The sequence below is a fragment of the Drosophila gunungcola genome, unplaced genomic scaffold (assembly GCF_025200985.1).
Source record: "Drosophila gunungcola strain Sukarami unplaced genomic scaffold, Dgunungcola_SK_2 000029F, whole genome shotgun sequence".
NCBI classification, from domain to species: Eukaryota; Metazoa; Arthropoda; class Insecta; order Diptera; family Drosophilidae; genus Drosophila; species Drosophila gunungcola.
Genome location: NW_026453207.1, coordinates 875052 through 889381, shown reverse-complemented (window position 1 = coordinate 889381; position 14330 = coordinate 875052). Strand labels below are relative to the sequence as shown.

General features: G+C 36.1%; 1 protein-coding gene across 3 annotated transcripts in view; it reads right to left on the bottom strand.

The window, feature by feature from the left end:
- The window catches only part of LOC128263946 (uncharacterized), a 196399-nt gene that overhangs the window by 157746 nt on the left and 24323 nt on the right, over positions 1-14330 (bottom strand). For all 3 annotated transcript variants that reach the window (XM_052999219.1, XM_052999217.1, XM_052999218.1), the window contains one exon: positions 8638-8736. In XM_052999219.1, coding sequence (XP_052855179.1) covers positions 8638-8736 — 99 coding nt within the window. The remainder of the gene's footprint in view (positions 1-8637; positions 8737-14330) is intronic.

Genomic DNA, 14330 nt, shown 5'->3' with positions numbered 1-14330 from the left:
TTTATATAAACCTCAAAAAATTAACTATTATTCTTCAAGTTTTAAATAAAAAATCTTTGAGGCTTTAGTATTACACTGGTATAGTTGAATTACTTCTCGGAGCTTGCCGTGACCATGGGTTTTTATTAAAAAAAATAATAACTAATGATTATTTTTATACCCTTGCAGAGGGTATTATAATTTCAGTCAGAAGTTTGCAACGCAGTGAAGGAGACATCTCCGACCCTATAAAGTATATATATTCTTGATCAGCATCACTAGGAGAGTCGATCTAGCCATGTCCGTCTGTCCGTCCGTCTGTCCGTCCGTTTCTACGCAAACTAGTCTCTCAGTTTTAAAGCTATCTGCATGAAACTTTCCCAAAAGTTGTCTTTCTATTGCAGGTAGTAAGTCGGAACGAGCCGGATCGGACGACTATAGCATATAGCTCCCATAGGAACAATCGGAAAAATAAATTTAAAAAAATTATATCTTTTCTGTTTTTTAATTTTTTTTTTAGTTCTTCAACACATAGTAATGGTTAATTATTTCAGAATTACGATTTAAATTTCATCAAAATCGGACGACTATAGCATATAGCTCCCATAGGAACAATCATAAAAAAAAATAAAAAAAAAATTATAACTTTGTTGTTTTTTAATTTTTTTTTTAGTGCTTCGAGATATAGTAATGGTTAAATATTTCAGAATTATGTTTTAAATTTCATCAAAATCGGACGACTATAGCATATAGCTCCCATAGGAACAATCATAAAAATAAGTAAAAAAAAATTATAACTTTGGTTTTTTTTAATTTTTTTTTAGTGCTTCGAGATATAGAATTGGTTAAATATTTCAGAATTACGGTTTGAATTTCATTTAAATCGGACGACTATAGCATTTAGCTCCCATAGGAACAATCTGGCTGGCATAGGAACTATAGAATAATTAAGCTGAAAATCATCATAGCTTCAATGTTTTTAAACATGCACGCAAGTAAATCATAATTTTAACGTTTTCAAGAGTATTTAGTTTTTGAAATAGCTGCAAGGGTATATGAACTTCGGCTTGCCGAAGTTTACTTGCTTTCTTGTTGGTCTCTGCTTATAACCATTTTATTACACAAAGCTTTAAATACTTAAATCCATTTAGTTTTTTAAAGTTTTCAGAGGTAGTGAGAATTTATTGGCTCGACGGGTTTTTAATATCAAGAACACGATATTAAAGTTCCTTTTATTTATTTGTTTGCTGAGAATATTTAAGCTTTCTAGCACTGACTGTAGCTCCGTCTTTCTGCTTGACGATCCTTTTTCTTTTTTATTTTAATCAAATCTTGAGCTCACTTATAAAACTAAGACAAGAAAGGAAACAAGCATCGGCAAGCGGAAGTTCATATACCCCTACAGCTTTTCCAAAAATTTAATATTATTTTAAGCTACAATATTTCGATTTGTATGCCTTTATGTTAAGTTTTTATGATTTTCCGCTTAATTATTTGATCGTTCGTATACCAGGTATACAACATGCTTGTCCAATTTGGAATAATAAACCATTACTATGTATCAAAGTATATTCTTATCAATTGAAACAAGAAAGGAAGCAAGCTTTGGCAAGCCAAAGTTCATATACCCTTGCAGCTATTACAAAAATGAAATGCTCTTGAAAACATTTAAATTTTGATTTATTTACGTAAATGTTTAAATACATTAAAGCTATGATCATTTTCAGACTAAATATTATTGTTCCTATGCTTTATGATTTATTTTTTCCGATTTAATTAAAGTTAAAAGCGTAATTCTGAACTATCAAATTATTACTATGTCCAAAATAATTAAAGAAAAAAAAAATAAAAACAAGAAAGGAAGCAACTTTGGCAAGCCGAAGTTCATATTTCAAAAACTAAATACTCTTGAAAACGTTAAAATTATGATATACTTGTGTGTATGTTTAAAAACATTGAAGCTATGTTGATTTGCAGCTTAATTATTCGATAGTTCCTATGGCAGCTATACGATTGTTCCTATGGGACCTATATGCTATAGTAGTCCGATTTTGATGAAATTTAAACAGTAATTCTGAAATATTTAACCATTACTATATCTCGAAAAACTAAAATAAAAAAATTTAAAAACACCAAAGTTATAATTTTTTTATTATTTATTTTTCCGATTGTTCCTATGGGAGCTATATGCTATAGTCGTCCAATCCGGCTCGATCCGACTTATATACTGCCTGCAATAAAAAGACAACTTTTGGGAAAGTTTCATGGAGATAGCTTTAAAACTGGGACTAGTTTGCGTAGAAACGGTCGGACAGACGTACATGGCTAGATCGACTCTCCTAGTGATGCTAATCAAGAATATATATACTTTATATGGTCGGAAATGTCTCCTTCACTGCGTTGCAAACTTCTGACTGAAACTATAATAAATAAATAAAAAAAAAAAATAAATAAAAAAAAAGTTTAAAAAATTTTAAATATATTTTTTTATATTTTGATTATTCCTATGGGAGCAATTTGATATAGTCGTTAAATTTTGATGAAATTTGAGCCGTGGTTCTGAAATTTTTAACCTTAACTTTATAGGGTCGAAGGTGTCTCCTTCACTGCGTGCAAACTTGTGACAAAAATTATAATACCCTCTGCAAGGGTATACGTTTTTGAATTCATATGCTTAAAGAATCTTTTAAATTTAGCAACAGCTGCAAGGGTATATAAACTTCGGCTTGCCGAAGTTTACTTCCTTTCCTGTTTTCATTTATTTTTTTTTAATATTTCGATTGTTACCATGGGAGCTAAATGATTAAGTAGTTAGCAAAATTATTATTTGTTTCATTTTTTTCCAGTTGTTCCCATAGGAGCCATATGATACAGTCGACCGATCCGGCTCGTTCCAACTTATATGCTACATGTAAATGATAATTTTAGGGAAAGTTTTATGCAGACAGCTTAAAAGACTGACGGACATGGTGATGCTGATCATAAATAAATATACTTCATAGGGTCGGAAACGTCTTCTTCACTTCTCCTCAATGTCTTCTGCAAACTTCTGACTGAAATTATAATATCCTTTGCAAGGGTATAAAAAGTGTGCATAGAAGAAGTTACAACAGGAACAGCAATGTTTTTGGTTACTATTACTTTTAAAGTACTATTTGTCGTTGTTTTTAAACTAGCTAAACTATTTTTTTAATTGAATTTACCTTATTCTTATAGGGCGGGTCAGTTTAAACCATTTAAAAGTTGTGTTACGGCATGAACCTAACTGGCAGTATAACAGAACGGTTGATGGCTGGCTGTCAATAGCGAATGGTGGAAGAGAGAAAAAGCGCCTGGAAGCCGCAAATTAGACCGGAGAGCCGTACAAGTTAAGTTTTTCTTTATTGTTCTATTCAGTTGGTTCCATTAACAATCTATTTCTACGCTACTATAATATCTACTGTCAACATACACTGGTCGGCATATATATTTTGTCGTAGTATCCATTTGACAATTAAACTCTTGAACTAAGTACCGGTGCATTATTAGAACCGAAAGTAATGATAAAAGAGAAGTGCAAATTAATAACTGTAAATATGCAAAATATTTCGTCAATTGTCTTTTGTTCTTTCGTTCTAATGATAAGAATGCCAGCAAGCAACGATTTTTGCAGCGGCTTATATATTTTGTCATTGTGTGATTTAGTTGCAAGTTCAAGAATATTATTACAAGTTGTCGTTAATATTACATAAAGTCGATTTTTTAATATTTAAAATGGTTAAAAGATCTGAGCTGAGCACCAAAATAAAATAAGAAATTGTGATCAAATATAACTTAGTTTCTTACGTAATAAACATCGCTAAGGAATATAATTTGTCTCGTCAGACCATTTATTATCAAATCAATAAATATAAAAAATGTAACTATGTGATCAATGTTCGCCGTAAAGGCCGAAATCGAAAGACAGGAGCTGATGCCGACCGTCTTATCGTCCGTGCTTTTAAGAAGGACTCTCTAAAAACACCAAAGGCTGTATCCTTGGAGAGGATGAGTCAGCATCCACTTCCATAATTGAGAACAATACGCAAGCGTTGCGAGTTCGCGAAAAGGTACATCACCAAGACCGCTTTATTTTGGCGTAATGTCCTGTGAACGGATGAGAGTAGTTTTGAATTCCACGCATCCCACAAGAAAGTTTTTGTACGATTTAAAAAGAATTAAGGCCATCGATTGGCCACCACAAAGTCCTGACTTAAACATTATTGAAAATGTGTAATCGCTTATAAAGCGAAATAGAAGCACTGATCTGACCAGGACAAACCAGAAACCATCACTGGGTCACAATGCATTGTAAAGAGATTCCTTTGAATCACCTTCAAGCCTTGGTCGATTCCGTTACGAATCGCCTCCAAAAATTTATAGACGCCAAGGGGGGTTATTATTTATTAATTTCTAGTTTAAAATAGATTTATAAAACAAAATAGTGAATTAAGATGTAAAAAATTTTTTGTCAAAATACTTATGCCACCTATGAATGTACTTAGTTTTTAGTTTTAATTAAAAAAAAAATCTAAGTCGATGTTAAAAATGAAAAATTTTTATATTTATAATTTAATACAATGTAACTAAATGAATTATGTACAATCCATAAATACTTTCCTATTTATAATGAATAAAAATTCAAAACGAAACTGAGGCATCGCCATGACAAAATACAACTATATATGCCGATCAGTGTATAAACCAATTAACATCACATGCAGTTAAACAAGAGAAACTGACTTTGGATTGGGACTTAAAACATACTTAAAAGTCGTACAAGCCCCCGCGACCACGGAGGCGTTGTCCGGCTAGGCAATATTTTAAAAAACTTTTTGGAAAGCTTCTGCGCAGCAAATAGAACCATTAACCAGCTTTATCCGGAGAGGGATAGGCGCGTGCCACAGAGATTATTATGAAACAAAAAGGTTCGAATTTGCACGGCTTCACGTTTCCTGTATAACCTCACATCTTAGATCCGCGTGGCCAGAAGGCAGTCAGCGAGTATTGGACAGTGAAAACATTCCAGGCTTAATATCTGTAACGAGTTCTGCAGCACAAGGAGGACGATTGGATTTGGCTCGCGTTCGTGATACTTATAATGGCGTGATGACGGCGGTTACATAAACCGCAACTGCCAATCGTAGCATCCGCAGGTCAGCAGGTAACAACACAAGGAAACAGAATGGAATGGGGAAATCAATACTCACTGAGAGGTATTCGGATTGGCTGCAATAAGGGTGCTCGTTTTAGTTACGATTTCAAAAATATATAGAATTTATTCTCAAAATGATCCTATTTATACGAGCACTTGGGATTTTGGCACGCATATGAATTCAAAAAACGTCGTGCTTGCACCAAAGAAAGGATGCCTAAACGCATCGTGAAAAGCAACAAGACAAGTCATCAGTAAGGACTTGCCTTGCTTTTCTGGAAATCCAGAAGAATGGAAAATGTTCATTGTGAACTTCGAGCAGTCTACAGAAAGGTGTGGATTCAGCGACCAAGAAAATCTTACGAAATTGCAGAAATGCTTTAGAGGTGCAGTTTTGGAAGCTCTACGAGGAAAACTAATGATGCCTGCCACAGTAAAGCAAGCCATCGAGTCATTACACATGTTATATGGCCGACTAGAAGCTATAAATAAAACCCTGCAATCAAAGCTTCGTATGGAACCGGCGGTTAAACCAAACAGCATGGAAAGTCTGGTACGACTAGTGTTGTCGGTCCAAAATTACAGGGCGACCGTAGACTCGATAGGACTTTCCGCCTATCTGAATGACCCGATGCTTTTACGAGATCATTGGGAAAAGTTGCCGTTCGACATTAAGCTGGATTGGGCGAGGCAGAGCGCAGGACTTCAGAGAGTAGATATCGCAGTTTTTGAACTTAATACCCGAATGTTTGGTATCATTGAAAACTCCTAAGCATACACGAAAACAAAGACCATCCTTGTGTGGAGTGCAAAATAAATAATTGAAAAAAAAAAAAAAATCAGAGTAGCAACCTGCGCGAGCACAGTGATTCCAATAAATTCAAGCAACGACGACAGACAACGAGCAAGGAATCCAAGGGTCCGTCATATGTTTCATAACGACACCAGTTCTACACTTTTATGTAGAAAGTGCACTCGCACCCATAAGTTGGAGGATTGCAGAGAATTTCGTGCCTTAAGAGTGACCGATAGACGGAGTTATATTTTTTTTTTTTGCAATTATTGTTTCTTGTTCAAAGATCCCAAATATTCGGGTATTAAGTTTAGGGCAGGTAAAAGCTTGTCAGTATTCTTGTGTGGTTATAAGAGGCGCCCGTATCTATCCACAGGTCCGCTGGGTGCCGTCTCCGGAGACGTCGTCGACCCAATGGTGTAGCAAGCCGTCTAGCCAGACGGTTCGTGTGATCTAGCAAGCGATCTCTGTATCGATTCAAAAAACTACAAATTGTCTCCGTAGCCGTCGGCACTCCCGTGTCCTAAAACAACACATGATTTTCGACATAATGGTGCCATTTTACACCCAGTAACCTCCTAAGCGCCTTTGATATGCACGTTTGTACCCTTTTAAGAGATGAATCGCAGTCTGTGCCCCACTAAGTTAAGGTAGAGACTACGAGAATGGCCAGGGCGGGAAGCAAATGTGGCGTGCTGCGTTTTGTCGACGTTCAGTGCAATGTTCCACCGAAAAGCCCAACATTCAAAGAATGTCTGGACACGCCGAGAGGAAGACAATGGGGACTACATCTGCAATAGATGCAGTGTCATCTGCACAGATGGCCAGGAGTGTACCGCGTGCAACTGGGTTTGGAAGATTCGACGGATAAACTGTATACAGGACCGGCCCAAGGCGTAGTCCAGAACGATGTCCACGGATGTCGACAGTAAACTCCCTTTTATCCAAGAATGACACGATTAGCTTCCATAATCCCTGTGGCAAAAGTGGCATTAGTTTGTAAGGGAGATCTTCGTGCCAAACCTTGTCAAAGGCCTGTCGAACATCAAGAAAGACAGCTGAGCAGTATTTGCGATCTTCCAAAGCACCCAGTACATGATTTACTACTCTGTGCACTTGCTTGCACAGCACAATGGCGACTACGAAAACCAAACTGGTGGTCTGAAAGTGGTTCATCAACCGCAGCTATAGCTAAGAGCCTAGCAAGCATGCTCCGCTCAAACATCTTGGAAAAAGTGTCCTAATCTAGAGATAGTGGTTTGGACTTTTTGGCTTGTTGCAAAGTAAGTGTAAAGCGATTTTCCAAATCATCTGCAAATACTTCAGCAATCTCGAAATCGCTGTGGGCCCAAGTGCCATCTTTACGTTTAAGTGAGAGTCTCTGAAGCGGTTGTCTTTTTAGGTTGCGGGTGCATTTCCACAGCGCAAACCCGACGTTCTGGTTAAGGTCAATGGCACTGAGCTTGTCCATAAAGAATTCAGACTTGGCCAAACGGAGGACTTTTTTTAAGTTCTGACACAGCAGCCTTCCACCTTGCCATGTCGATGGTATGCCTCGTCCTCATCCAGACGCGGCGAAGTGCATGACCTTTTCTGGCCAAGGCAGAAATTTCTGGCTTCAAAGTAGACCAAGATGGTGGAGGAATAGGAACACTTCTAGCAGGAGGAGCAGCTTGGTGGATCTGGTCAACTAAGAACTCAGCAAAGGAATCAACTTCGTCCACGGTAGTAAAAGACAGATGCCCCGGATTTCAGGGCAGAAAGTCGGTCATCGAAACTTTTCATATCCGAACCACGAGGTAAAAGCCCGGTTTTGGTAACGACCGTATGGCAGCAACGCAGAGATATATCTAAAGCGAAATATGGTCAGAATTAGACCGGGACATTTCGAGATAGCAAGGTGGCTACACGGGATGTCTCTTCACACCGCAAAATCAATAGCCGGCGGAAGGTTGTTATTAATCCATGGAAAATGCGTAGGCCCGCCAGTGGCCAGAATCTGCATACATGAGTTAGAAACAACTGACTTAAGAGTGTTTCCCCGAGTGCACGAACGCCTGCATTCCCAGAAACTGTGATGGGCATTGGAATGCCCCTCCTATAAGAAAGCGATTACCGACAGAGCCAAACAGGATAAGATATTCATAAGCTAACCAAGAATGATGGTGCCCAGGAGGACAGTAGACAGCACCCAGTAACCAAAATATGAGGCACTGATATTGTGGCGCTCGGATAGTCTGTTTATGGCCGTAAAGTTGATGCCGGCGACCCTGCAAGATCGAGGGTAATGCACTTCTGCGAATGTTAAAACGATCAGCAATTGGATGTCCTTATCAAAAATAATTTTTCATTGGACGCCGTTTGCGTGAGTATTTCTAATAACACTCTTAGGACCAAGGAAGATGAAAAAGCCAACTAGTAACCTGAATGAATCAACGAAGTATAATGGAGAGCTAAAGAGGTAGCAGACGGAATTTCTGTGCAAGTACGAGAACGTAAAACTTCCGCCTTCGCGTCAGATGGCCATGCGAGGAATTCATTGTTTAGAAAGCCGTATGGCGAGAGACGAAAAGCACCAAAGCACCCAAAACTACACAAAATATTATGAGTTGAAGTCCCGATATTTACATTATTCTTAGCTCGTCAAGAGGAGTTTTTCTTTGATATATGTAAGGATCAGCATTTTACTTACTTAACTTGGTTTGGATTTGCTACTGATTTTGTCCTTTCGAGAGCATCCATTAAAATATTCAAGATGATCCGAAAGTCCATCCTAAGGTGTGTACGACATCTTTAAGAAAACATGAAAAAATATAAATGGTATAAATAAATGAAAGATACTTTTGTAACAACTTGACTTATTGCTACTGTTTGAATGCTAAAAAATATAAAAATGTATGAACATTTACCCTGGTTGTCAACTTTGGTATAAAATTGTTTTGTTTTTAAAATCTTAATTTTTGTATAATTCTTATACCTTTGCAGAGGGTATTTAATTTCAGACAAAATTTTGCAACGCAGTGAAGAAGATCAGCAACACTAGAAATTCGATCTAGCCATTCAGTCTCTGCGTGCGTTTTTCCGTTTCTGTGCAAGCTAGTCTCTCAGTTTTAAAGCTATCTATATAAAACTTTACCAATTTTTTTTTCTTTTTTAGGTAATGTAGCAATAATAGAAAAATCCGGGGAAATGAATGACAAAGCAAGAAAGGAAGCAAACTTCGGCAAGCCGAAGTTCATATACCCTTGCAGCTATTTCAAAAACTAAATACTCTTAAAAACGTTAAAATTATGATTTACTTATGATGACTTAATTATTCGATAGTTCCTATGGCAGCTATACGATTGTTCCTATGGGAGCTATATGCAATAGTCGTCTGATTTTGATGAAATTTAAACCGTAATTCTGAAATATTCAACCATTACTGTATCTTGAAGAATTAGAAAAAAAAATTGAAAAACACCAAAGATATAATTTTTTTTATTTATTTTTCCGATTGTTTCCATGGGAGCAATATGCTATAGTCGCCCGATCCGGCTCGATCCGACTTATATACTACCTGCAATATATACACTAACGTATACATTAACATATATATTTAGGTACATAAGCGGTAGCCGCGGCGCTGCTCGTGCAGCTATATGAATTGTAAGCCAAGCCAGCTTTATTCTTAAGTCAAGTGACATTCAATTAATAAAGCCCGTTCTTAACAGACGGATTTACAAAAACTAAAGATATTAAAAACTATTTATTACATGGCGACCGTGCCATGTGCGCGAGTGAAGTGAACAAACATGTACGAAATAAATATCTAAAAAAAAGTTATTAAGAAAACAAACCAGTACGAAATAAATATCTAAAAAAAAAAAAGTTATTATGAAAACAAACATGTACGAAGTAAATATGAAAAAAAAAAGAAAAGCCATTAAGAAAAGAATTTATTACATGGCAGTTAACAGTTTATGGTAGTGGCAGTGGCATAAGTCTATAAGCACCACTGTAAAAAAAAAATGTTACAAATCAAATCAAAAAAAAAAAAATCAGCATTAATCAGCCTGTGAAATGACCAGCACCGGCGCCACCTGAGCCCAAAAGGCCCGGACAAAATAATAATACAAAACCAACACAAAAAAAAAAGAAGGAAGAAAAAGAAAGAATAGTTGACTAGGACATGTGTGGAAGGAATGGCAAATCTTCTACACCAACGATGGAAACTGAAGTGTGGTAGTCAGACCGCCGGCTACACCAACGAAGGAGGCATATGAGTGCGGAAGGCAGTCCGCCCTCTGCACCGTCGTGGGAAGTCCCTGCTCCTGTTGAGCAAAAAGACGCACCAAGCCTAGAAGAGGCTTTGCAGTTGTGTCCCAACGATGAACCACGCCCCCTCACAATAGTTGAGTACCGGGCACGACAAGAACGCAACAAATTAAACCAAAAGAGGAAAAGAAGCGGAAAAAAGATAAAGCTTCTTCAGCAACGACGACTAATCAAGGACTACTTAAAAGTAACAGGAAAAAGAAGCCCACGAGGGAAATTTCAAAATCATCGAAAAAGAGCTTTGCATTACGAGCAAAGTAACGCAACAAGGGCTGCATTTATGCCAATGCCTAAGTTGCCTTTAATTATAAACTTCTAAACCCGAGCCGATGCGCGAAAGCGCTGCTCGAAAAAAACTAACCACTGTTAGGCTATATACTAACAACATATAACTGATATTGGTTTATATAGTATTGTATTGTATTGTATATTGTATTGTATATTGTATTGTATATTATTTAATCAATCAGTTTTGAATAACCAAATTCCTAATTTTTTGTTTGATGACGTTATTTTGCTGAGTGCTTCTCAGGCCCTATAAGCTAGGCAGAAATATATGCAAGACAGAAATATTTACGTATATCTATTCAAAATTTCTTTAAATGAAATGAATAACAATAAAATAAATAAATTCTCTGCAGAAAATCATAGTAATTATAATAATACATATATATTGAAGGTATATTTACCCAAAATGGGAACTGTGGACGTTAAGTCAGTGGACTAAACTGCTAACTTTATAAACAAAGTAGAACCAAACAATATTGACCTGTATTGGGTGCATATACTCTTAATAATAATCATTGTAATCATGAGCGCAAGTTTTGTTACCAAAATATACAAGTTGCACAATAAAAATTTAAAGAAGAAGTATTTGAGTAGAGCACACGATCTAGATAAGATATAAAAAAAAAAAATTAAAAGGTTAGAGTGTTCAATTTAAAAATATTTTTCTTTATTAAAATTATGGCATTTAACAATATAGAATTGGATAGCTGTCTTGAGGAAATAATTATTAATGACCCAGAATTAAGAATGCGTGCATTAAACATTCTCTAATGCCATAAAAACTTCATTACAATCACTGAATTTGAATATAACTATATGGAAAAGTACAATTTGGAATTCAGCCTTTTGTTTGCTTACAATAAAAAAATAAAAGGTTAAGTCCTAAATACTTTGCCATACGTCTTAGTAAAAGAGATCGTGGATTACCATTCTATACTCGGTAAAACCACGATCCTTATGGTAAAATTACATAGATAATATTGCCATGGAATGGAACAATTTGTATGCGAAATTGAATAAAATAAAAACAGAATTCGATAAGTCATACAATCTTAATCAAAACAGACCAATTCAAGGGAGCACAATAAAAAAACATGCAGAAATAGTAGTAAACAGTTTTAACGAGGCGCGTATATTAATACATGGGCAACGAGAAAAATTAAATGACGACCATTGCTTAAGAGTATCAAAATTTTTGAAAAGGCTCAGAGAATTTCTAATATCGATAAAAGAAAAATTCAATTTAGATATCTCTGTAAATACCATTCTTAATACCGCAATAACAGATGAAACCGATGAAGAATCAAAATTGGAAGAGCCAACTGGCGTCGATCAGACAGAGCCAGAAGACTTTAACGCGAAAATAAAGGAAGAAGATTTAAATAATCTTACTATCCCAGCCGTTTTATTATCAAACGCAGATAATAAAACAGATTCAGACTCAGACTCAAGCGCAAACATTACTAAGAACAACAACTTCGAAATGGCGCAAACAAATATTGACTTCATTAACACTGCATCAAAGCTTATACCAGTTTTCGATGGTAAAGCAGAAAACTTAACCAGTTTCATTGATGCATTGCATATAATAGAGTCAATAAAAGGCGAACACGAAAACCTAGCTGTCTTTATAATAAAGACAAAACTAAAGGGTGTAGCAAGAAATCTAATTGGAAACGAAACAACGGTTGGTGAAGTAATTTCCAAATTAAAAAGTAACGTCAAAGGCGAAACTGTAGAGGTATTGTCAGCAAAGCTAATGAACCTACAGCAACGAAATAAAACTGCTAATCAATACACATCAGAAATTGAACAGATGACGAAGGCTTTAGAAAGTGAGTACATAGCAGACGGTTTAACACTAGAACTAGCAAGAAGTTATTCCACACAGCACGCAGTAAAAGCAATAACTAAAAACTGCACGATTGATAAGGTAAAACTTATCATGCAAGCTGGCTACTTCAACACAATGAACGACGTCATTTCAAAATTCGTAAACAGTTGCACAGAAGCAACTGGACAACCAAACTCGGTCCTCTACTACAACAACTATACACAGTTCGGCGGAAAACGCGGACGCGGAAGTTATAGAGGTAATTTTCGTGATCGCGGTAACAATTATAGTTACTACAACAATACCAAACAATGGTCGCGGCAACTACAGAGGAAACTCAAGGGGCCGTGGCAACTCGAGCGGAGGCTACAATAACAACAATACAAACAATGTAAGAGTAGCCAATGACACTTCGGGAAACTCCCAACCCCTTTAAATACTCAATAGTAAAGAAAGTAACGGTTCGTACTATTAATCTCAGCCAGAATATATTCGTCTCTTTCACCCATGTGGCTACTGGAAAAGAACTTGTCTTTTTGGTAGACACAGGTGCCGAAATCTCTATAGTAAAAGAAAATTCCGATATATTTCAAAACGTACAAGATAATAACATAATAGATATAAGGGGAATAAGCCAAGAAATTACTAAATCCAAAGGCTTAACATCAATTGAAATACAGACTACCAAGTACATAATTCAACACGATTTTCAGATTTACACTTAGCTGTCCCTTGTGATGGCAATTTAGGTATTGATTTCATAAAAAATACAACTGCCAATTAGACTTTCAGCCATCTGAAGATTGGCTTATAAGAAGACCAAACAATTTAAAATTTCCAATTTATGTTCCAATAGAATACAGTTCTGGCAATAACTCAATTATTTTGCCAGCAAGATCACAAGTCATTAGAAAAATAAAATTAAATTCTAAAGAAGACAGTGTATTAATTCCATCTCAAGAAATTGAGCACGGAATTTATATACCATAGCTACAACACAAAATGCCTTCATAAGACTACTGAATACAACAGACGAAGATAAAGTGGTCAGTGCGAATAATTTAGCATATGAATCACTGTTGAACTATAATGTAGTCGAAGGAAACAAAGAAACTAGAGAAAAGTCTGTATTATCCCAATTGTCAAAAAATTTTCGCCCACAATTCAAATCACAACTCTCAAATTTATGTAAAAAATATAATGACGTATTCGGATTAGAATCCGAACCAATTATCACAAATAATTTCCACAAACAAAAACTGAGATTGAAAGATGATGAACCCGTTTACATAAAAACTATAGAAGCCCACATAGTCAGGTGAACGAAATTCAAAAGCAAGTCAGCTCCAGGTTCCGAAGAAAAAAAGTGGCGATTAGTAATTGACTATCGTTAGATTAATAAAAAATTAATGTCCGATAAATTTCCATTCCCTAGAATTGATGATATTTTAGATCAACTAGGTCGAGCAAAATACATTTCATGTCTTGATTTAATGTAAGGATTTCACCAAATAGAACTTGAAAAAAGCTCAAGAGATATAACTTCCTTTTCAACGAGCAATGGCTCGTATCGCTTCACGCGAATACCTTTTGGCTTAAAAATAGCGCCAAATTCATTTCAGAGAATGATGACTATTGCATTCTCTGGACTTGAACCTTCACAAGCATTCCTTTATATGGATGACTTAATAGTTATAGGTTGCTCCGAAAAACATATGCTTAAAAACTTAACAGACGTTTTTGAGAAATGTAGGAAATACAACCTAAAGTTACATCCACAAAAATGTTCATTCTTTATGCATGAGGTGACTTTTCTAGGTCATCAGTGCACAGAAAAAGGAATACTTCCAGACGACAAGAAATATGACGTCATACTGAATTATCCAGCCCCACACGATTCAGACAGCGCAAGACGTTTTGTAGCATTCTGCAATTACTACAGACGA